Source organism: Camelus bactrianus, chromosome 16 (genome assembly GCF_048773025.1).
Source record: "Camelus bactrianus isolate YW-2024 breed Bactrian camel chromosome 16, ASM4877302v1, whole genome shotgun sequence".
Lineage (NCBI taxonomy): Eukaryota > Metazoa > Chordata > Mammalia > Artiodactyla > Camelidae > Camelus > Camelus bactrianus.
In genome coordinates this window covers 11016605-11041213 of record NC_133554.1, presented here as the reverse complement: position 1 = coordinate 11041213, position 24609 = coordinate 11016605, and the positions used below count along the sequence as shown (strand labels likewise).

At 54.4% G+C, this 24609-nt stretch overlaps 1 protein-coding gene across 1 annotated transcript in view; it reads right to left on the bottom strand.

Annotated features, from left to right (window-relative positions):
* TRPV3 (transient receptor potential cation channel subfamily V member 3) overlaps positions 1-22878 on the bottom strand; it is a 32130-nt gene extending 9252 nt beyond the window's left edge. The window contains exons 1-12 of the mRNA XM_010950229.3: positions 22744-22878; positions 21264-21384; positions 14797-14901; positions 14548-14634; positions 13629-13783; positions 12647-12823; positions 8455-8595; positions 6362-6642; positions 4120-4296; positions 3061-3219; positions 2241-2342; positions 1111-1184 (exon numbers count right to left, since the gene is read on the bottom strand). Coding sequence (XP_010948531.2) covers positions 1111-1184; positions 2241-2342; positions 3061-3219; positions 4120-4296; positions 6362-6642; positions 8455-8595; positions 12647-12823; positions 13629-13783; positions 14548-14634; positions 14797-14901; positions 21264-21382 — 1577 coding nt within the window. The 5' untranslated portion in view covers positions 21383-21384; positions 22744-22878. The remainder of the gene's footprint in view (positions 1-1110; positions 1185-2240; positions 2343-3060; positions 3220-4119; positions 4297-6361; positions 6643-8454; positions 8596-12646; positions 12824-13628; positions 13784-14547; positions 14635-14796; positions 14902-21263; positions 21385-22743) is intronic.
* Positions 22879-24609: the final 1731 nt, after the last annotated feature.

Sequence of the window (24609 nt, the reverse complement as noted above, 5' to 3'; positions counted from 1 at the left end):
AGTTTGGCGATGGAGCACTGGGGGCTGAAGTGAGGAGGGAATGTTTACACCTTCCCCTGCACTAACAAAACGACTAAGGCACAGAAGAGCAGGACAAGGCATTGGTGCCTTTTGTCTGCGTTAAAGCCAGTGGCTGACAAACAGATTTTCCTCTGGAATTGTCATACTTTCTCAAAGGTGACAGACTCCCACGCGGCTTGCATCGTGGGCAGTGCTGAACCGGGCCTATCCATTCACGGCTGTCTCATGGTGCCCCACCTGCCCACCGGGATGGAGAACTTGGCTCATGCTCCTGGAAGGCAGGTACATTCTTAACAAAACACCTATTAATAGGTATTTGGAAACACCAGGCCAAGATTCAAGGTCCTGTGAATCCAGCCTCCCAAATGCTCAGAAGAGGGACTTTGCAGGGGAGGGGTGGGGTCCTCCAGAGCCACAGAGCCCAACATTCTTCATCGAAAACTGCGGATTCTGTTCCATTCACATCCTGCAATACTGAATCAGCCGCCTTTCATTTAGAGACAGGGGTCACATGAGCCTCTGATGTCGCTGCACGTGACCTCATTCGGAAAGGTGGCTGAGCTGGGCTTTGTGGCTCGGGCCCACGGGAGTCCACCCTGCAGCAGCCTGGGGTGAAGATGACGGAAGCTCCACGTGACTGTGAGTGACTCACTTCCCTGCTCTGAGCCTCGGTTTTCATGGCTACAGAGGAGACTCGCTGATTTCTCAAGTACCTTCCAGCCCTGATCGGCCAGGGTCCGAGACAGCAACCAGGAGAAACTGGCCTAGAAGGTCCCTTCATAAAAATGTACACAGGACGGCTAAACACCTCCCCACCTTCTCTGTGCTGCCTGCCGCCCGGCAGGGTACAGTCAGCCATCCCTGCAGCCGATGGTGGGCACTGCCCTACCGTTTTCTGGTCCTTTCCGTGGGCATCTATGTGCCTCCCTTACCAGAAGGGAGGGAGGAGGTCCCTGGCCATGTGGCTATGGCAGAATGACAAGGACAGGGTGACATGGTAGGGTGGCTTTGCAGAGGAACACAGCAGCCATCATAACTAGACTTTAGCCCTGCCTGTGAGGCAGTGACCAAGGGGACAAACCTACTTACAAGACAAAGTGAAACCAGGCATCTGAGAGGATGGACTGAAGATCTGAGGGTCTCAGCAGGAAGATGGCGATGCCCTGAGGCCAGAAAGAAAAGAAAAGCTGAATCAGCTTCCTTTCATTCAGAGACAGGGGAAGAAAAAAGCTGCCCCCTCTTCATGCCCCTTGCTGGAGGATCTGGGGAAGGGGGCTTTCCCCCGGGACAGGGACTCAGGGAGCAGGGAGCATGTGAAGGCCCAGCCACAGCCCAGGTGAGGGATACGGAAGGGGACTTGTGCCGAGGGGAAAAGTGGGTGCTCCCCCCAATCTTCTTACATCTCTCACTCTCACCCCAGAACCCGCAAAGCAGCACAACCACACGGTAAGCAGCCGTTCCCTACACACGGCCTTTGTTCATGCTGTTCCCCACACCTGCCCTGTAATACCTTCTCCCCAGTGTCCCCATGCCAACGCGCCCCCACACCAGAGTAAGTGTCTTCTCTACCTTCAAGCCTTCCCTACTTCTCCCTGCCCCCAGGTAAAAGTCATCTCTGTTCTGAGCCCTGGTCTGAGCCCAACGTTGGGCCCTTTTCGAGTTCTATCTTAAAGTCTAGATATTTCTGTCCATCTGAAATCCCCTACCAGACCATGAGCTCAAAGAAGGCAAACTCCCTCCATCCCTGTCCCCACATATAGAAGGTCTTCAGAATATACCGGCTCATTCATTGGCTGGGTAGATGAATGGATCAATTGACAAACAGATGGAAAGATGGTTGGATGAAGGATGGAAGTACAGTGGGTAAGGATGAGTCGGGGTTTGAATGGATGAATGAGCAGCTGGATCAGTGAGAGAGGGCAGGTGACTGGATAGATGGATGGATAGATGATGGATGGATGGAGGGACGGGTAGATGGGTCACTGAGTGGCTGGGAGCGTAGATAAATGGCACATGATTGCACAGACGGATGGAGGGATGGATAGACAAAGTAGGTAGGATAAGCCTGCTTATTTATTTATTTCCATTTTGTAACTAAATGTAAATCTAAAGGTTAAAAAGGAAATGCCTCCCCGAAGTCCCCCAGTGGTAGTGGCAGAGCAGGGCACAACCGAAGCCAGGTTCGTGCCAGTCCGGGGGGAGCCTGGTGACCCACTCACCTCTTTCACAGAAATGCACATGGCCCAGATGAGCACGAACATCCTTCCTAGCAGCTGCAGCCACCCCATTTTGTGCGTGAGGGCCAAGGGGTGTGGCAGGGCCTGGGGAGGAAGGCAGAGGAATGGATGGGTGCGGGGTGGGGAGTAAGGAAGGCAGGGGTAGCGCCAGCTCTGGGGGCACCACGCACAGACACATGCCAGACCCTTGATCTGGGCCAGGGGCCAGCACGAAGCCCAGTCTCTGTAAGGGTGAGCGAAGGAACGGCTGCCCCGGCCTGCCTTCCCCACCAACAGTGGGAACCCAGAATTCTGCAGTGAGATGCATGATCCGATCGGTGCTAACAATCCCTCACACTTCGTGGCATTTGTCTGTTCCACCTGTATCCGGACACCCACGGGGCCTCGTGACAGTTAAAGCCAGGACTCTGTGTCTCTTGTAATGGATGGGAAGCCAAGGCCCAGAGGGGTGGGACTGCTTCTCCAAGTGCCCTCCTCCTCTTCCCATTGCCTGTGGTCCTTGCAGCAGAAACACCCAATCTGCTGCAGATTAAACAGGAAGCCTGGGCCAGGCCTGGGGCTCCTAATCCTCCCGCCCACCTCCAGCATGGGTCAGCCTCGGGCCGAGCATCTGGGGCTTAGCTCAACTAAGTGCTGGAGATAAATTCCGTGTCCAAGATACCGTGGAGCAGGACAACTGGGGGACCCCATGCAAATCTCTTGGCCTCTCCAGGCCTCAGTTTCCCCATCTGCACATGGGATGGCTCCAAGCTTCTGCAGCTCTGACCACTCCATCCCCCACCTCAAGGGTGTCCCCACGTACCTCCTCCTCCCGGGGGCGGTAGTAGGAGACGAGGGTCAGGGTGATGTTGTAGAAGAAATAAAAGCAGAAGGACAGGAAGAACATATACTTGGCAAACTTCTTCCACTTCATATGCAGCAGCGTGTGCAGGGGCTCCAGGGTCAGCATCTCGTGCCGGTTCTGGGGGTAGAACAGCACCGATCACCAAGGAGACGAGAAGGAAGGAGGGGCCATTTTCAAAGGGCCTTCATTTCCAAGGGAGCTCTGAGTCAGCACTGCCCCTGGCAGAAGGGGCCAGTCATTGTGTCCAGTGGACTGCTTTGGCTGGAAATGTTGGGAGGCTAATTTCCAGCTCCCAAGGCTCCTTCCCAATGCACCCAGACAACAGCCAAATGCCACAGGAGCCTGGGGCTTTCGGCAAGAGGATCTGATGCACAGCGGGGAGGGAGGGCCAGAAGGGGGCCAGGGCCATAACTGCGGTTCTGGCCCCTACTGGGCCCCCCTTGACTGTGTGACCCTAGGAAAACCCCTGACCCTCTCCAGGCCTTGTCTCCTCATCTATAAAACAGATCTCAATCACTTCCCTACCAGCTAGGCTGCCACGAGGGGCCAAGGAGGCTCTGGGAAGCAAGACTCTTGGTAAAATGTGAAGGATGAAGATCCAGCTTGTTGCCTCGCTCCCCCTAAGAGCCAAAAACCTCCCACTGCCAATCCTTTCTCTTCTCTTTCAGCTTCACTGACCTCCCCGCCTTGCCTCCTCCAGAAAGGCGTCCCTGACTACACCAGTTGTGCACTCCCTGACCCTTATCTGGGACCAGATTCGGGGAAAGAGGGAATTCTAAGCCCCGATCATACAGAAGCAGTAAGAGGAGTTAAGGAGGAACATGATGGAGAAGATCAACACCCCACCTCCACCCTGCCCAGAAGACCCCCACCAGCAGGTCACCTGGGGTCAAGTGGCCCCAGCACCTGCCCCAGGCCCTGCCCACTGAGTCACAGGAATGGGGGCTGCAGGCATGTGCAGCTCATAGCATGGGGTCCCACCCCCGCCACCTTCCCCAGCCCACCCGGGAGACCCACATCGATGTTGGTGTTGTAGACGATGATTTCCAGCACCGAGTTGTCCGTCGTGGTGTCCACGTTGGTGAGGTCGTACAGCGAGGATGACACGGGCCCGTAGGCCCAGTCGGTGAACTTCCTGGACAGGCTCCGGAGCCGCTTCTCCTTGATCTCACGGCTGAGGATGTACTTCAGGATCTGGGGTAAGAAGAGGAACGACTGTCAGCTGCAGAACAGGGCTTGGGGCCAACACAGCTGGGCCCGCCCAAGGCAGACGGGGCAGGGAAGAGGCCCCACCAGGGATGGACTGAGTCGGGCCTCTGCTCCTGTCACCGTGGCCCTGGGCCCGGCTTTATCTGAAGAATGGGCGCCAATCACTGATCTGCCATCAGTCCGGGGATTGTGAACACCGGGGACAAGAGGTGTGAAGGCCCTGCACAGTCAGCTCACAAATCCTTGCACCAGCTGGGGAGTCCGTTCCATGACGATTCCAGAAAGTGACAATTTCAAGTAATAATTTCTGTCTGGCCTGGACTTGAGAAGAAGCTAGAAGTTTTTCCGGCTTCCCCATCCTACCCTCAGTCAAGACCCTGCCAGTTGAGGCTCACTGCTCTGGCCAGACAGGGGGTGATGTAAGCCGCCAGCCTTCCTGAGGGGCCTGTGGGACCCACTCCCTAGGTCAGCAGTCCTCACTCTGCTGCAAATGAGGGTCTCTAGGGAACACTGAAAAATCCCACACCACCGACAGATTCATACAAATCTCTGCAGGGGGACCCAGGCATCTGCATCTAGTAGAGCTTCCTGAGCGGTTCCACAGTGCAGGGAGGATGAAGAGCTCACTAGTTCCCGACAGCTGAGCCTGGGTGCCCTAGGACAGGGGCAGAACTTCCCGGGGCACCAACTCAAGGTCCAGGAAGAGGGTCCTGTCAGGAAGGACAGCGTCAGAGCCCTGAGCTCACGTGACCCAGTGGAGTTCCCATCTCATCTCACCTGGAGCCTTGTCTCTGCAGGCCAGGCAGGGAGCTCCTGTGAAAAGGGTAGGTCTCCCCTTCCTGCACCCCCAGCCTAGAAGGCCCAGGGACAGGGTCTGTGTCTCAAGTATGGCTGGATCCTCCACTCCCAGCACAGTGGCCAACTTGGGCAGCATCCAGAAAGGTTTCCAAAGAACACTGAATGCAGGAGAGAAGGGGCCAGGAAGGGTGCAGGCACCTCCCCAAGCCTGGCCACGGGGAGGGGGTGGGGGACATGTTATTCTCTAGAGAACCAGGGAGGCGTGGGGCCATGCTCCATGCGGGAGGCTTCACCCCGGGGCCCTCCCCAGGGAAAGCACATGCCTCAGAGTCCTTGGAGAAAGCCCACTTGAAACCACAAATCTGACTTCTCCTCAAACCCTCAGGAAGCCGTGTCCTTGGGGTGGGCAGGGGACGGGGGAGGCAGGCACACAATTCCTCCTGTCAAAGCTGTGTTCCATCCCCTCCTCCTCCCACAAGAGAATGAAAAGGTCTCTTGTGGGCCCAGCCCTGAGCTCTGGGCCGGGACCCAAGGCCCTCAGGGCAGCGCCTCCGGCCCCCCACCCCCATCAGCTGCCCTGAGGCTGGCACAGCTGCCATTGCTCAACAGTCCCCCACCGTCACCTCTCAGCGCCCTTCCAGCAGCCTCCCAGGAGCCACAGTCCTCTCCCAGAGTTCGCAATATGGAGGCCAAGGACGGGCTTTGTTAAGCCGTGACTCCTGCCCCAACCTGAGTCTTGACCTTGAAATTGGACCAAGCTGTGGTCCCGGCCGCTTAGAGAGATGTGAGCCCACCCAGCTGAGGCTTCACCAAGGCTCCGGGTTAACTTGAGTTCCTCGGCCACGATGCAAGGGCACAAAGGCCATGAGCAGCCGCACACTCTGCTAGGGACCTGGCTCAAGGTTTCCACCTGACAGACAGGCTGGGGTCTCCCCAGAGTCAGGGAGCAGCAGCCCATTGGCTCTGGATCCAGAGCAGGCCTTCTGGGGCTCCTGTCCTCATGAGAGGCTGAAGGCCCTGAGGCTCAGACACTCAGCCTCCGCTTGGATGCCTTGCCACACAGGAATCCTCAGCCTTAAGGCTCCTCCACTGGGGCTCCGGCAAGGAGGTCCCAGGACAGGAGAGAAACAATGTTAGGAACTGAAGTTGAGAAGGTGGGTCCACGTGCTGCTTCTCATGGCTCTGCGCAGTCAGCCACTCAGCAGGGCCCCTAGGGGAGCGTGCCTACAGCCCCCATCCCAGTCTCGCCCACCTCGGCCTTGCCCATCTTGGCGGCCAGCTGCAGCGGCGTCAGGCCATCATTGTTCCGCATGGTCTCCAGCTCCCAGTTGCCACTCCTCCGCAGGATCATGTCGTACATGCGCTTGACGAAGTCATTCTGCGTCTTGAAGTCCTCGGCCACCGTCACCAGCGCATGGAGGATGTTATTTCCCCGTGAGTCCTGGGAGGTGATGTCCGTCTGCTCGTTCTCCATCAGCAGCTGCACGATCTCGGGCTGGTTGGTGCAGGCTGCCAGGGCCAGGGGTGTCTCACCTAGGGGAGGCGGAGCGCGGGTACTCGGTTCTCTCGCGGACCAGAGCGGTGATCCCCAAGTCCTAGGACTGAGGCTTCTCCAGACCATTTCCGCAGGGGTGGGAGACTGGGGCTGGATCGTTGCAATAACCTCCTAGCTGGTCTCCGGGCTACCACCCTGGCCCTCCAACATGATTCTTAGCACAACAGCCAGACTGATCCTGCTAACAAATAAGGCTCACCTTACCCAGAATAAAAGCTCAGATTCCAACAACAGCACACAAGGCCCAACATCTGACATCATCTACTCCTCTCCCCATCATTCACTCCCTCCAGCCACAATGGCCTTCTTCCTTTTCCTCGAGCACACACAAGCATTTTCGTACTGCAGGGCCTTTGCACAATCTGTTCCCACTGCCAGTAGTGCTGTTTCTTAGATACCAGCATCATTTACTCTCTCACCACCTTCAAGTCTTTGCTCAAATGTCACCTTTTCAATGAATCACCCTAAGTGTTCTATTTAAAATTGAAACCCACCTCCTTCCTGCCCCAGAACTCCTGATTTTCCTTTCCTACTTGACTTTCTGTTTTCTGAATAGCACTTATTGTTTTCTTGCATATTACAGAACATTATTTATTATGTTTATTATTGATGGTCTATCTCCCATCTAGAATTTAAGTTCCACAAGAGCAAAGATCTCGGCTTTGTTCAGAGATGTATTTCTACTACCTAGAATAAGACGTGGTGTATATAGTAAACAATAAAAGTTTGTTAAGAAAAGAGAAGACAGGTGACTCCCACAGGGTCACACACGGTAAGCCGTGGACGGACCCAGGCCTGGGCAGCAGGTCTGCTGCTGCTGCTCCCCAGTCTCCCCCGGTATCCTCTCTTCATCCCACCTGACAAATGTTCCCAACACAGGTACAACAGGTCTGACGCCAGGCAATGGACTGGACAAGACCCTGTCCTCCAGGCCACTCAGACCCATCTAGTCCTGCTGACTAAAAACCACCTAGAAAACAGGTCAGTGGTCATCCGTCAGGGGCTGGGCTGGGGAGAGGAGCTGACTACAAAGTTGTACCAGGAAATTTTGGGGTGTGATAAAGCTGTTCCCTGTCCTGATCACAGTGGTGGTTACATGACTGTATGCATTTGTGGAAATGAACAAAACTGTCCATTAAAGTGGGTGAACTTCACTATATAGAAATCACACATTAAAAAAATTTTTTTTCACCCAAAACGGCCTAACTCCAATTGCTTTTGGACTCCCTAAGGTGTCAGTCAGGGAATTCTCGTGTTCTCATTTTTGACTGTTCGCAGTTCTGAGAGGCACTGGACACGGAAGAGAGGCCCAAGCTGGCCACCCGGATGCCTACATCAGCTCCTTGCTACACTGGGGCAAGTCACATCCCTTCTCAGTACCTGTTGGCTGCTTTGTAAACTAGGGCTCTCCTTTCGTCTCCCTCCCATGTCTCTGTTCCCTGAGGGCTGCTCAGCTGAAAGTCTGGGTGCCCACTAAGACCACCAGGTGACACTCCCAGAATGCCGGCTCCCCCATCATCCCAGGTCCCCAGGTACTTCCTCTCTGGTCCAGCCTGGCGGTCAGTCCGGTCCGTTCAGATAGATCCACCCCTGCCGCCTCCCTAGTCCTGGCTCTGTCCTCCAGGGCCTCGGATGCCTCTGAGGCGGCAGAGATGGGCAGGAGGGTCTCCAGCCCTCTGCCCGCCAGCACCTCTTGGGGCAGAGGTCATGGGGCGGGGCGACCTCTCCCTGCACCGCCTTCCCGACACCCCCTCCCCAACCTCCCCGCCCCGGGCCAGGGCGGCACCCACCGAAGTAGAAGCCTTCGTGCTGGTACTTGGGGTTGAAGAAGACGCCCTTGGCGTGGGCGTTGACGTCGGCGCCAGCCGCGATGAGCGCCGCGGTGATGTCTCCCTGCCGCCGCTCGATGGCGATGTTCAGCGCCGTCTGCCCTGCGGACCGGCCGGGGGTGGGAGGGGGCGCTCAGCGGCTGGGAGCCGGGGTGACACAACCTCTCTGGCCTTTTCCCCTCTCTGGCCTCCACACCCTCCACGGACCCACGGAGAAATACTAGCCGCCTGTCGGGTCTGTGTCGCCCAGCTACCAAGAGTCCCAGCTTCATTCTTTGCTTCAATCTTGCTGGGAAGCAAGGATTATTTAGGGAGCATCTGCTCTGTGCTAGGGTCTAGGCGCTGGGGATGCAGTGGGACACGGGATGCAGTTTTGATTCTTGTCCTCCAGAAGCTCACCATCTCACTGAGAATGAAGCACTATGATACCGGAGGTGCAGGGGCTGTGGTGCCCAGAGCAGGGGCTCTTAACATGGACGGGTTGGGGGGCTTCCCAGAAGTGGCCTCTAACCTGGGACCACGTAAGTTTACGGAGGGTGGATGGGGCCAACTCAAGGCCTCATAAGCCAGGTGAACAGATGAGAACGTTATCCTAAGGACCATGGGAAGGCACAGAAGGCACTGAAGGAGGGAAGTGACATGACCACAGTCTTGGGTTTTGTGTGTGTGTATTTTTGGATCACTCTGGCTGCAAAATTGGAGGATACACTAGGAGCCCAGAGTTGTGAGGAACTGTCCAGCCCGAGGACCCAAAGATCCTTAGGAGAGTCTTTAGGATGGCCTGTGGGGGTTGGGGGAGAAGGGGAGTCTCAGGTAAGATCCAGGTGTCTGGCCTGGGTGCTGGGTGGCTGGTGCCTTTGTGACTAAGAAACAAAATAGGCGAGAAGCATTAGGGAGAGGGAGGAGGGACATTAACCCTGTTGGTGGAGCCTACAGAACCTCCAGATAGAGGGGACTGGAAGGCTGGGGCGCGGGGTCTCAGAACGTCCCACCAGAAACAGCATTTTCCAAAGAGCTGCCATCATGCCACAGACCAAGAAATGAAGTCCTAGTGGGTTAAAAACTAAGCATTTTTAAAGTCTGGAAAATTGTTTATAACTGACCTTCTGGCAGGGAAAACTTTCTGAAGCAAAATCCAAAATGCAGAAACCATAAAGAAAAAAATGGACAGATTGACAGTTTGCTTACATAAAAATTATAAGTTTCTCTATTTCAAAAGATATCTTAAAGGACAAGCGATAGGCTGGAGGATATATCTGAGATGTATGAAAGAGGCAAAGTGTGTTTCAAAGTCCACGATAGGTGAGGAGCTCCCACAAATCAATAAAAGACAAACAACCTAAAAGAGAACTGAGAGAAGATTAGCAACAAGCACCTCACCGAGAAGAAGACACACCCAGCCAATACAGAAAGTGAAAGGTGTTCGGAATCACTGGTGATCAGCAAGATGAAGATTTGAACCTGAGGAGTTAACACTTTTCACCTATTGGATTGACGGTATATATCTTGGCAATACAATATTGGCAAGGATGCATGCTTTTGCACTCTTGTGTGTGGGGGAGAGTAAATTAGTACTTTTTGCAGGCAAACTTGGGGCGATAGCCATTGTAATTTTAAATATGCATGTCCTGAACCCAGAGAATCTAGTTCAAAGTGCTTTCCTAAAACATGTATGCGCGGTGCAAGGGTTACAGACAAGACTATGCACTGCAACGCTGTCATCGCAAAACGCTGGGAAGCACCTGGATGTCTCCCATCGACAGGGGAATGTGAAATCACCCCCCTTGCAGCCATCTTCAGACTAAGCAGGTGAAAAGGAGGCAGACTTTGATATTCTGATATGAGAAGGCATTTAAAACATATATTTAATCGCCCCAAATCAAACTGTAGAACAATACAAACAGTACAATACTGTTTTATGTTAAATAGGTAGATAAGTGAATAAATAAAACTATTTCTATGTGCACATACACACTTATGTCGAAAGTCTAATATAGTCCTCAAATGATACACACCGTAGTCATCATCTCTGGAGGGGAGAGTGGGGAACAGGTGAAGTTTTTCTGTTTTGTTTTTACTTAATTAAGGGGGGAGGGTATAGCTCAGTGATAGAGCACATGCTTAGCATGCACGAGGTCCTGGGTTCAATTCCCAGTACCTCCATTAAAAATAAAAATAAAAATAAAAGAATAATAATAATAAATAAAGTAAATGTTTTCACTTAAACTATCTGAATGTTTTACAATGAAACTCTAATCGTGTGTTATTTATGTAATTAAAAATAAATTGGTGAGTTGAATCTGGATGATGGATATATAAAAGTTCATCATGCTAATATGTCAATTGTAGGTTTAAAATTTTGTATGATAAAAAATTTTAATTGAACAAATTGTTAAAAGAAAAAAGTCAGTCTCTGAAGGCCTCTGATAAAATGCTTAAAAATGCATATTAGTAAAGTTGTCATTGAGTTCTCCTAGCAACAGAGGAAATATTAGCATTAGAAAGGAAATATTTGCCTCTGCCAAATGGGGAAACTGAGGCTCAGAAAGGCAAGCCAACTTGCCCAAGGTGAGGAACAATGTTACTCCGCTAGTCCTGGAACCCCTAAGTGTGGTGAACACAGAAGGGAGGGTGCTGGGTGATACCATTGGGGGAGGAATGGGGAGCTGGTTTCTGGGAAGGAATAAATGGCTCCTCCCACTATGCAGAGAGAGTGGGTACCTGCTCACCAGTGAGAGGCTGATTCATGAAAGAGGGAAGGGACAAGGGAAGAGGAGGCCGAGAAAGCAGAGAGATACGGATTTGCAGCCAGGGCAGCAAGGCCTTAATAGAGATGTTAATCTTCGTTTATTCACTCGTTCAAAAAATATTGATTAAGGATCTCTTATGTGAGACCCCAGGGCACCAGGGAATCCACTCTGGGCAAGATAGACTCCATCTCTGCCCTCAAGGAAAACGTCTGCTAGAAGAGGGGAGACTGTAAATCTCTGCAATACTGACAAGAAGAAGAAAGGGAATGGAGGGGGACTAAAAAGGGAAAAGAATCTGGACGAGCAAGCTTGAGACACTGGCCTAAGGCCCCCTGGCTACAGGACTAGTGTGAGCTCCCTCATGACAGGCTGAGAACATTATATAGTTCATCCAGTTTCTCTCTTTGCTTTGGCTACCAGGGAGCTCTGTATGTGCAACTCAGCACTCAGTGGCAGCAATCTCTTCTGGGTTTCCTGTCCTCCCATCAATAGTCTTTAGTTTTTTTGTAATTCTTGGCTTTTCCTTGTATATAATAAAAACACTTTTGAAAGTCTGCAAGGAGCAAATAAATAAATATAAATAAACTGACTTTCGCCCATGAGCAAAGTTAAGAGCCCAAGCCAGACTCCCATCTGCAAAAAGCTGAGATGCTTAACACCCCCAGCATATCAGCAAGATGGCATCCACTTATTCCTGAGCCAATCATTTTGGCCACAAGCACCTCATAAGATCCTAAGAGGATGTCTACTGACTCCAAAAACAAAGACACACCTTACTGATTATTCATAACAAATTTCCTGAGCAAAGAAACATTATCCCAAATTGGGTCTCCCTGTATCCTCTCCTGCCCACCTAAGACAGAAGCCACAAAACTAAGACCCAAATTGGGTGGTTAATAACAGTGATGATGATGATGATGAAGGTGATGTTACTAACTGTTGCCATGTACTGGCCCCGCCCAGCTCTCTAACCTCATCTCCTGCCTTCTTTCTATCACTCAGTTGTGCCAAGCTTAGTCGCAGCTTGTGCTTTCGCTTTTTTCTTGTTCTGGATCCTTCTTATCATACAAACTTCAGGTCAAGGTCACCTCTCTGACTGTCCACTCTAAAGTTGCTTGCCGCCAGTCACTTTTTGGTAACAATTACCTTTTTTTTTTCATAGCATCTTCCATCTAAAATTACCTTTAGAGCAGTGGCCTTCATCTGTCTTATTTACCCATGTGTCCCAGGGCCAAAATTACTGCGAAGCAGCTGGTCAGCGCTCAAGATTGTTTACAGAATAAATGAAGGTGCCGGGCACCATGCTAAGTACTGTGGGCTTCGGGGACAGCAGTGCCTGTGTGTGGCATGGCCCACCCCCCTTTGAAATCCCTGCCTGCACAACCCCTCTCATAGGTGGGTACCTTCATAGGCCTCCTCCGTGTACTCAGCGTTGATGAATCTGTCCAGGATGTCATTCTCATCAGCAAAGGCCAGTAGGATCCGCAAGATCTCCTTGGTGTTGGGGTTGATGTTTAACAGGGCCTTCATCAGGCAGGTCTTCCCTGTGTCCATGGCCGTCAGCTTGTGCATGAGGAAGTCTGCAGACAGGGAGGGTCACAGGATGGAGCTGCAGCATCTGGCAGTTGGGGGTGGGGGGTTGCTGGGCGCCTGCCCCTGGCCCTCCCAGCCCAAGGAGGGGAGGCTGCAGCATCAGACCTCAAGACCCTCCCCCTAGGGCCTCCGCTGGCCTCCCTGCCCCACGCTCCCCGCTCCCTTCCTCTCTGTCCATCTCCTCCTCCTCAGGCCCCCTTGCTGGCTCCTCCTTCTTCTTGGTGCCTAGAGCCTTATCAGAGACCTTTTGCCCTTTGCCTTTGGCGCCTCCCCCTGGTGGGGGGCAATCCCACCCACTGCCTGGCTTCCCGCTGTCCACCTAATGCTACACCCTGAAAGCTCCAGCCCAGCAGCCCCACCCTGGGTGCCAGCAAATAGAGCTCACAGCCTCTCCCTTAACTGGCTACTCCCCAGCCTCCAAGACAGCTGGGGCCCAACTAGCCACCAAGTCTCCCAGTCCAAACAGCACCACCCTGGACTCACTCCTCCCATCCTGAGTCTTGCCAATGCCACTCCCTGAAGAGCTAGTCCCCCTCCCCCAGCCCTGCTGCTAGGGTCCCAACTCTGCCTGAACAGCAGCCTTCACTTTTACCCTCATCCTCCACAAAGTAGCCAGACCATGACCATCACCTGTCTAAGCCCTTCCATGGCTCCCTATTGCCCTCAGAATCAGGTTCGACATCATCAGTCCAGCATTTAAGGCTGGAAGTGGGGCAAGGGACAGGTAGGTGGACAGCAGGAGCCAAGAAAAGGACCCCAGCCCTGCACCCTCTGCCAGGGCCAGGCACTGACCAGGCACATCACTTTCACGGCGCCACCTGCAAAGCTCCTTCAGCTCCACCAGCAGCTCCAGCAGCTCCTCCACGCAGCCCTCGGACACGGCCGCAAAGATGCGCTTTTTCAGCCGCTTCTTTTTGCGCCTCCTCTCTTCTTTGGCCAGGTTTGCACTGAGGCCAGAAAATGTTTCTGACTCACCACACGTGCATCCACCCCACCGCTCTCTCCCCTTCCCCCGCCAGAGCCCCAGAGCCAATGTGCTTACAGGGCGCTGCCCCGGCCCCCCACCGCCTGCACATGCCTGTCACAATGCCTGAAATCCCCTCCGTTAGTGCTTGGGGCCCCAGGATCTGTGCTGCCCTGTGCTGCTTCCCTTCTAATCCAAACACAATCACATGTTATCAAACTGTATCTTTGGATCCCTATAGTAATGACCAGGAAAGATACATGCCTAACTATTCATAGTGATTGCCTCAAAAGTATGGGATTAGGAGGAAGGGAAATTTCACTTTCATATTTTGTGTTTGAATTTTTTAATCTCTCTGTCTCCACCCACACGTCCCAGATAGGCAACAATCATGCACTGATGTGGATCCTTTTGTGTGTATGTGTTCTTACAAAATGCACCTTGATATATGATGGTTATGTGCGTGTATTTTTAGTTTATGGCATTGCGTTAAGTTCTCATTCTGCTGCATGCTGTTGTTTGGATGTTTTATAACATCTAAGGTGGAGTGGGTACTACTTTGATAAAATGTAATACTCCCTTTCCCCCCGCAAATGTCCTGCACACCACAGCCTCAGGCCCAGACATTTCTTCCAGCCCTCCAGGAATGGCAGCTTCTTTCTCTTTCCTGCAGGGTCCCTGTGCCTGCCCCTCTGGCACCTGCCCCGCTGGCACCTGCCTGGTGGAGGAGGGGGAGGGACAGCTCACCTGGGACTGTTGGGATTGGACGGGGTCTCTGTCGCGTCATCCTGAGGAGACTGTGGGGAGTCCATGTCGTCACAGTTGCCAGAGATGCTGTAGCGCAGTGTGGCGGGAAGAGAGAGACAAGTTTTGCAGTGGACAATGATAGCACACCACAGCCAGGCCTGGCTGTGTGGCCCAGGGCGAGCCACTGCCAGCCCACTGGAGCCCAGGACTGGGCTGGAGCAAGGGGCTGGGGCGAGGGGCAGTACTCACCACTGCCGGATGTTGGAGTCCATAGGCTTGGAGAAGATGGGGGGAGAGGTCTTGGTGACAGTGGGGTTGGGTTCAAAGCCTTCTATCTCCAGGAAGAAGTGTGCGCTGGGGGGAACACCCAAGCGAGGCCATTAGAGCTAGAGCAGGGCCTCTTCACCCACAGCTGAGGGCTCACCCCCGGCCAACTCCATGTTGGACTCTGGGCCCAAGAGGCCTCGCTTAACCTGGGGTAGGAACTGTCATCGTCATCCACATTTCACACATGGGCAGGTGAAGGCTCTGAGATCAAGCAACTTGCCCAAGGTCACCCAGCAGGTGGTCAGCAGAGCCAGGATTCAAAGGTCTGGGTGACTCAATGTTAATATTGGATATTATTACTAATTAATTACTAATACTGGATAGATGAACCCAGGGGTCTCTCCTGGGGTGGCCTAACATCAGAGGGGGTTTTCCTGTCTGCAGCTGTCTCCAGGTACAAAGGACTCACCAGAGATGCGCAACATGGCAGTGGGAGCTAGATTCTCCCTTCACTCCAACTGCCCCTCAGGTCTCAGTTCTGAGCAAGGGCCCTGCAGGAGAGGCCCCAGCCTCAGATCTACAAGGGCCTTTCCTGGCTCTTGAGGGAGAGGGAAAGGGAAGGGTCATAGCCGCCGCTCAGGTGCAGTCCCCACCCCACACTCAACCTCCTTCCATCATCACCCATTTTATTTCAGCAGCACAGAAGACAGGCTGAGAAAGGCTGATCCAGGGCAGGGAGGGGCTGTGGGGTCAGGGGACAGGGCTGAGATCCTGGTCAAGAAGGAAGACCCATGGAGTTTACTGTACAGGAATCACACCATAATAAAGGTGTTTAAAAAAAAGGGGGGGGGGAGAGAATACCCAGGAAACCACCTCTCAGGCAGTGGAGGTGAGAAGCTGTGGAGAGAGGCCCGTGAAGGGTCCACTCTCCGCCGGCGCTGGGAGAAGGGAGCTGTAGGCCCAGGGCTAAGCCCCAGGGAAGGGGAGACACTCACTGCCCCGTGAGAGGCAAGACACACACTGGAGATGTAGCCCCAGGTTCAGACACACCCACAAATGCAGACATGTGCTCAGAGACCAGCCTTCTCGTGACAATGAGGATGGTGAGGATCAGGCTGAGGATGACCTCACTTGCAGTAAAACCCCTACCCTACGGCCAGTGCAGCACCACCGCTGGCTCTGTGACTCAGCTCTGTGACTCAGCTCTGTGACCCAACTCAGACTATGGCCTACTCACCAGCAGGCGTCTCTCCCAAGCACCTTTGCACCTGCCTCCTTGGCCAGGCCCAGAAGAAGCAACATAGCCCCTCCCTTCTTCACAAGACCGCGGAAGAGCTCCCAAAGTACAGTGCCAGAGGAGGACTGTCAAGTTCAGAAGAGAGGGTGGCAGGGGAGGGATTGTGGCCCCATTCCACAGATGAGGGAACTGAGGCCCAGGAAGAAGCAGCAGCTTATTCCATGATCACCACCCCCAGGGCAGAGACCACATTGGTCAGAGAAGCTGACTCCTGATGTCCAGACTCCCAGCTCACACCACTACTCACACTGCTCTGTTCTCCCCTCAGCCTTCTGGACCTATTCCCAGTCCAGCCAGCTCCAGAGGGAGGCTGCCCAACACAGCCACTTCCCAGAGTGGGCCAGGCCGGATGGAGACTGGGCCTTGCTGGGGAATCCCTCTCCTCTCCTCACCTCTCCTCCAGGCACAGACAAGCCTGGAAGGCTCAGAGCTAGTCCAGAAATGGGGCATACGTGGGGTGAGAGCAGGGCTGGCTGATACATTGGCCCCCCACCTTCCTGTCTCCTGCCTATCAAGAGGAAACTTCTGACTTGACCTAAAATCAAATCCTTCTTCCAAAAGAGAAGACAAAGGGAGGAGCCAACCCTTAGCTGGGAGCTTGACGCCTGGGTTCTAGTCTGGCTCTGCCTCTGCCTCTCCTCCTGTGTGACCCTAGGTGGTCACTTGCCTTCTGTGGGCCAAGTATCTCCTCACCTGGATGGCGAATGGTTGGGCTAGATGATCCCTAAGGCGTGCACTCTGGAGTCAGTGCAGCTCCAGGATCATCTGCTTATGGACTGCCCAGGTGAAGCAGACATCAGAGATCATCCAGTCGGATCACCTTTCCCTGCACCCCTGCAGTACCCCAGAACCGTCACCCCAAAGTTGTCCCCACACCACTATGGCAGCTCTGACCTAAAATATCATGGCTGAGACTTGCTGAAGATCTCCAGGCAGAGCTCAACTCCCACACCTGCAACTGTTTCCCCAGGACAATTGGCCCAGCCCCTGCCCTGCCCTCCATCCCACCCTACGTATCTGGGCTCCTTGATAGTGTATTTACTCAACAAATATTTATTGAGCATCTACAGTGTGCCAGGCACTATTCTAGGAGCTGGGGATACAGTGGTAAACAAGGAGACAAAAATTCCTCCCCTTGCAAAGCTACTGTTCCGCTGGGTTGGTTAGAGTTGCCCCAAGTGTCATACCAGGTTCTAACACAGTGAGACCATTGCTTTTCTTGCTCCAGATGACTACACACTGTCCTTTGGCTGTAAGTTCTTCAATGGCAGGAACTACAATTGCATTGTCCTAATTCTCTAGTACCCATCATTGGCCGTAACACTCAGAAGACCTAACAGTGGATGAATGCAAGGAAGGATAGGTGAAAGATAAATGAGTGGGGAAAAGAATGACTGCTTTGACAGATGAGTGGATGGATAGAGAGATGGGTAGATGATGGATGGATGGATGGATGGATGGTTGGAAGCGTGCATGGATACATGGAAGGATGGATGGATAGATGGATGATTGGCTGAGGAATGAGTAGTTGGGTAGGTAGACAGGTGGATAGATGGAGAGACCAGTGAACTGGTCCAATAAGAAGACAGGCCAACACAACCTTGAACTGTAAATGTTGGGAGGCTGCATCCCTCAGGTGACTCTTTCTTGGCACTCAGTTACCCAAAGCCCTCACCTCTCCTTCCCATTCTTGTACAAGAAGACGAAGAGAGGACCTCTGCCTCTCATCCACCTCCCCTCTTTCTCAGGCCTCCTTCCAGAGTCCACAGGGGCCTCAAGGATGGCCCAAGAAACCAGAGAATGAGTGCATCTGTCCACTCCAGGCCCGGAGACTGAGAGCCCGAGGGAGAGGAGGAAGCGTTTTCTCATCTCACAATGAAGTCTCCTTTCTCAGGCTGGGGGATCGTGCTGAGCACCGTGTGCTTACACGTCAACTCATCCCCTCCTCCTCTCGTTGTCTTGCCTGCCCCTTCACTGACTCAAAACTACTAGTGTTCTCTGCGTAGGAAACTTGGGGTGCAGGGAGGGAAGAGATGACATCTCCAAAGACCCTGTCCTCAGAGATCTCAACCAAGACATCGCCCCAATAACCATGCCAACCTCTTCAGAGAGGAGCTGGGCTTTGGGAGCTCAGGGGAAAGAGAAGGGTCTTGTGGTCAAGGACAGGGATGAGGAAGGCTCTGCACTCTGTCGGGGTGGGTTTAGTCTGGGTCTCGAGATGGACCGGGGGTTTAGGAAAAGCCCTAGAAGCAGAAAAGCAGCATGAAGAAATCCTCCTTGGTAGGAAAATGAAGGCTGAGATTGAGGAAGGAGGTCTTCGGTGGCTGGGAAGGAGGGTGCTGAGAGCGGGGCTGGACAGGACCCAGTTGTGGGCAAGGACCTAACTCCTGGGGTGGGGAGCTGCCCCACGCCTGCCCTGCTTGCCACTGCACGTGCCACATCTCACCTGCCAGCACAAGCAGACGGCCAAGTCTTGGCCGGGTGATATCCTGGCTCCTGACCTGCAGCAGGTGCTGTTTGTTTATTCCTACCTTTGACCCAGCCCGAAAGGCACCACGACCTGCATGTTGTTAACGCAGGTGCACAGACAGCTCTGCACAATTTCTGCTGCATTTCTATCCCTTTGAAGGCAAAGAATTATCCCTGGGCAGCCCCAGGGCTGGAGAGGAGCCGATCTCACCTGCTTTGTCCCACGAAAAGCCCAAGGGCTCTGGGCTTCACAAGCCAGCGCCTCCAGGACCTTCATGACCTGTGTCTGTGTCAACACCTTGCCCAGGGCCCAGTAAGGAGGTAACCGTAGCTACTACCCTCAGGATGGGCAGGATGCTTCAGAAGAAGCTCCAGGTCCAAAAACCTCCCCCCAGCCTAGATTTCCTGGTGCCTTCAATTCCACCATTGGTACATGTTTCCTTAGTGATCAGAGTTACCTTCTTTATTTACATATCATTTTTTCTTTTTATTTCTAGACCTGAGTCCTATACTCAGTTCTGAGGGAGATGCCCAAACCTTCGGGGTCTGGGGAGAAGTAGGCATGTGAGGGCCCTCAAAGAGCCTTGGGAAGGGAAAGGGCCACGACTTCATGAGACCAAGGTCACACCTCGCACCGGGCCCTTGGCTGGGCCAGGGCCATAGGCAGAGCTGACCCTGGAACTAAGTTCATGAAATGGGATGGGCTCAGGAAGGGCAGCCTGACTGCTGGGCAAACCTGGGATTTTCCTGAAACTCTGTCCTCAGTCCTTCTCTGAGGTCCACACCTCCCCTGGGAAAGGAAGAGGGCAGGGAAGGAGGAAGAGAGGCAGGAGGGCAGTGTTTGGTGACTTAAAGGTATCTCTGCTCCAGGAGACTGTATAGCTCAGTGGTAAAGCGCTTGCTTAGCATGCATGAGGTCCTGGGTTCAATCCTCAGTACCTCCATTAAAAATAAATAAATAAATCGAATTACCTCCCCCTCCCCCCAAAATAAAAAATAAATACCTCTGCTCCTATCCAGACAAACCCCACCAGACCCAGGCTGCCCCAGCAGGCCCCTCAAGACCTATCTGATCTCCCCACCAGATTTTATCTCCTGTGCCCTAGGATGGAAATTCCACCTGAGTGTCCCTCTGGATATCTCTCTGGCATGTTCCTCCTGACTGTGCTCCTTCTCCTGTGAAGTGCCCATGTCAGAGATGGCCCCGTCATCCCTCCAGGTTCCCCCACTGGTCCTCCTTCTCCCTCCCCTCCTCCACGATCCTAATACCTTTCTGATCTGTGCCCGCTTCTCCATGCCTCACCAGCAGGATCACCGCCAGTCACCTAACAGACCCCTCCAACCCAGCATCCACACAGATCACCCAGAGTATTCTTTCCAAAATGCAAACCTGGCCATGCCCTCCCTCTCACACAAAATTCCTCTATGGCTCCCTACTACCCCCAAGTTATTCCAAGATCCAGTCCCCATGGGACTCTTCTCTGCAAAGGCTCCCCGCATCCAGCATGTTAGCCACGTGGGGATTCCCCAGGCATCTGCTTGGGATGCCCTATCTCCTCCTGTCCACCTGCCAGCATCCACTGTAACACCACCTCCTCCAGGAAGTGCCCCCGGGGTCAGAATGACCTGCCCCTCCTTGGGCCCTGCCCCACGTAGTTTACCCTCTCTCCAGGTCACTCCCCACATTCTCCCTGGCAACCCTCTCACCAGCCAGACACCGAGCAGAGGCAGGAGTTCTTTCTGTCTGTGTCCCAGTCTCCCCAGCCTGTGCGCACAAAAGTCCTCAGTGATTATTACTCAAACCAATGGAAAGCAAATCACCAGGCTCACCTCTGGCTCAAGAGGGACAGAAGCAGAGGAGCAGGGCAAATGGGCCAGCCAAGACCAGAGGGCCCACGGAGGGCCCAGGGAAGCACAGCTGAGGTGGAGGAGGGGCATTCAGGCTTCAGGGGCACCAAATCAGCTGAAGGGGCCGGGGGACTTCAATGGGGGCAGCTCAGGGGCCAAGTGTGACCCTGAAGAAGCAATTTCTCTGCTCCCAACTCCTCCATGTCCCCAACGGAAGTAGTTATAACCATAAATATCCCATCCCTGCCCAGTTCTCAGGGGTCCTGGGGAGTGATAGTGACAATGATGAGAACGAAGACAAAGTTCAAGGTGACAAACACTATCAGTGCCAACCTGTGCTGGACACCGTGCTGAGCATGTTGTTGACACAATTGCAATTAACCATCCCCCTGTGAGCTAGTGTCCCCATTACACAGGTTGGGTTAGAGAGCTTGATTACCTGGCTGGGCACACAGTGGATACGAAAGCCCTCAGTGGGTGAGAAAATGTACCCAGCACGTGGGCCCGCCCACCTTTCACCTTCTTGCCTCGGGATGGTTCCAGCAAGCCCTTGCCTCTCCCAGGAGCCTTCCTGAATGCGTCTGCCTCAGTGCCCTGGGCCCCTCTGGGGAGGCCTCCCTGATGATTCCAGTTGTCCTGATGTCCTCACCTCGGCCCCGGAGTATGCAGTGCTGTTCCCCCTACCCCGATCCCCCAGTTATACCGGGCTGAGCACCAGGCTACCCAAGATGAGACTGAGTCTCAGGTCCGCCCCAGGCAAGGGCTCCCTGCAGGTGGGCGCCAGGCTCCTCCTGTGCCCCTCACAGCGCAGCACCCAGGCCCCAACCCGCCCTACCTCTTCTTGGTGGGGGTGATGTCTGCCGGCCTCTTCTCCTGCATAATGGCAGGGCTCCCACTGGCGATGGTGGCTCTTCTGCCCATGAAGGGCACCATCTCCTTGGGGTGGGCGTTCATGGCTGGAACACAATCACAAAGCAGGTGCTCGGGTTGAGGGGACATGGAGGAACTTCAGAAGGGGCTTCAGACCCCTGTGTTCACACCCCCTGGGACAAGGAGCTCACTCTGCCTTCCTAGGGACAGGGAGATTGTCCCCACAGCTTCCCCTGCTCCTGTGGGTCCTAGGAGAGCCCAGCAGAGCTTCAGGGTAGAAATCACCGTGACCTTGACCTCTCTCCAGCCATCACCCCCAGCCCCACCAATCTCCAGGTGGACTCCTGAGTATTAGCTCTGCTGTTTCAATGTCTCTCTCAGGTTTTGTGTTCAGAATTCTCCTGGACAGAGCAGGACTGTCACCTCCTTTACTCTAGACACTATGCACCTAGTGACACAGCCTCAGGCTTCTCTGGCTTTTGAATTTCTTGGTCCCCTGGTGCTCTCTGCAGCTAACACACTGATCATCTTTCTCACCCAAAGTTGACTATAACCAGCCTCATGGCTGGCTGTCCATTGGACTCCCCTCCCACCTGGAGGGAGCAGCTGAGCCTCGCCCCTCTCCATCCAGACCTGCTTTGCTGATGGGCTGGGCCCTGTGTGGGGCTTGGAGGGAAGCACTGGGAAGTGGAACAGGTATCAGGTATGTCTCCCAAGGACCCTATGTCTCTCACCCAGGACCGCTGGCTGCTCCAGCCTCTCTGCCCTGGCCGGTGAGTGCAGGACAGCCCTGGGCAGCTGGGACAGGAGAGGGGCAGGAGAGCCCGGGGTAGGAGAGGGGCAGGGGAGCCTGGCCGGGACTGCAGCAGCTGTCATTAGCTCCCTGAGTCACCCTATAAACCTGCGTTCTCACCTGATGGACTCTCTCGCGGGCCTGGCCCTGGGACTGGGCTTCCTCACCTCGGAAGGGCCTCCCAAGTCCTGGTACTGACTGGAACGGCCTCTCCTGGGAGACAGACCAGGCCCTGGGGGCCACAGGCCACCTCCCCTGACCCCATAGCTCGCTGGCTCAGCCCCTGTGAGATGCCTGGGCCCCATCGCTCTGGGGCCACCTCACCCCATCCTGAGCTCCCATCACGTTGCTGCCCCAGAGAGCCACGTCCCTGGGGCCTGCTCGGGAGACAGGGGCCTCCTCATGACTGTCCTCCCTCCCCGAGATCCCCAAACCTCAGGGACAGTTTCCCAGTCCCTTGGAACCTGTGCTCTCACACAGTCCCTGTGGCCAAGAGCTCACATCCAGCTTTGTTTCTCCTGTTAGAGACCCAAGTTCCCTCCCAGCCCGCCCCGAGGCCTGTCAGCAAAGGGCAGGCATGGCCCAAAGGGTCCTCGTTCAGGGCTCCCTGGGGCCTTAGAGGGCACTGGTGGCCTGTGCAGCGAGGACTCACCTGGTGAGGCCTGGGTGGTGGTGACTGCCCCTGCTCTGAGATCACCACATGTCCTGGGCCCAAGGACCCCCAGTGGGACTATGGCTGAGGCTGCAGGAGGCTCTCATCATAGGCAGAAGGGTGGCTGGAATGAGGTGTCAGAAGTAGAACTGGCTGGGCCACCTGCCCTTGGCGCCAGGCAGGCCACGCCCACCAGCCACAGCTGCAGTGCCCGCCTGCCACCCACGTGCCCTGCCTGAGTCACCCCCACACCCACAGGGCAGCCTCACCTCAACCCAGGAGAAGGCAGAGGGGGTGGCAGCTGCCAAGGCTGAAGTTCTGGTCCCAATTCTTTCCTCTCTTGTTTTTGATGCTTCCCATCATGGGCCTCAGAAGACCTACTTCCCAAGGATGCTGTGAGAAGTCAGAGATCCTGCTGGTGGCAGGGCCTGATGAACTGTCACGTGCTCAGCCTTGACCCCTGGGAGGCAAGGCCACAGCCAAGCCAAGGGCTGGCCCAGTTGACCCCATGGTGGCCAGCTCCAAGAGTTGGTATCCATCCTTCAAAATCTGGGATCAAGTCCCCTCAGAGACAGAGGAAGTCCCCATTCAATGCTTCCTACCAGAAATTATACACCACAGACCTGGGTGTCAGACAGCCTCACCCACATCTGGCCGTATGACCTTGGGCAAGTCATTTCTCCCAAGCCTCAGTTTCCCCATTATTAAATGTGCATAATAAACCCATCTTGCAAGGGTTAACCACGGGTTTAAATGAGAGAACACACAGAAAGGGCTAGAACGAGGCCCAGGGCTCAGAAAGAATTCAATAAAGGGTGACTTCTATTAACTATTCTTGTTTTTGTCATGCGGTTCTTTCTCCCAGCAGCAACCAGGCCACCTGCCTCCAAGGCCAGAGCATCAGAGGAGACTCTGAGCCCTCCCTCACGGCCCAGACCACAGCTGTGAAGGGGGTGGAGCAAGGCTGGGGCGGCCCTTCTCGGAGTCACTCAGGAATTACACATCTATTCCCGCAGGCAAGGCAGGACTGGGATGGAGCAGGAAAGCTCTGCTGACAGGAAGGGCGCCGGTGACTGATATGATGGGGCTTCTCGTCACCATGACCTGTCAGGCCTGGGCAGAGGCAGGCGGCAGGTCAGGCTTCTGACCATGGGACAGCAGGATCCGTGGCCAATAAGGGGCAGAAAACCTGGCTTCGTGGCTTCAGGTCTGAATGAAGCAGAAGGCCGAGCAGGGGGCTGCTCTTGCAGCATAAGTCAAGGGGGCCCCAAAGTTCCCAAGGACACAGTCTGAATCTCATCACTACCTGACACTCCTCCATCAAAGCCTGATCTTGCATCAAGCATCGTCCTCCCTCAATGACTGCACTAATTGCCCCTCCTGACTCAGCCCCTCACCCCTCCCAGCTTGCTTCTGGCTTACTGCCTCTGAAGCCTGAGGGTGAGGCTGTTGCCAAATTTCAAGCGTTTACATTTGCCTTGCGTTAGCAAATTTTTCTCAAAGGTCAGGAGAGCCCACAGTGGGACAGCGGGCAGGGAAGTCAGGGTCTGGAGTGGGGATCAGGACTGGGGAAGGCGTCTCCGCCCCCAGGGAACTGTTGGCCATGTGGGAGCCGGGCTCAGGCAGGAACCCTAACCCCACCAGACAGGCTACAAGGGCAAAGAGGACTCAAGCCACCAAGGAGGAGCAAGTCCCTCTAATGGGGAGGTGGGAAGGGGTTCAAGGAAGAGGGAGCATTTGAGGGAGGACAGTCTACATGGGGAGAGCCACAGAGCAGGGACTTGGAGGCAAGAGACCCTGGCAGGGTCAAGGAGTGGTGACAAGCTTGGGCACCATCTAAACTCAGGGGGGCATCAGCGATGCTCT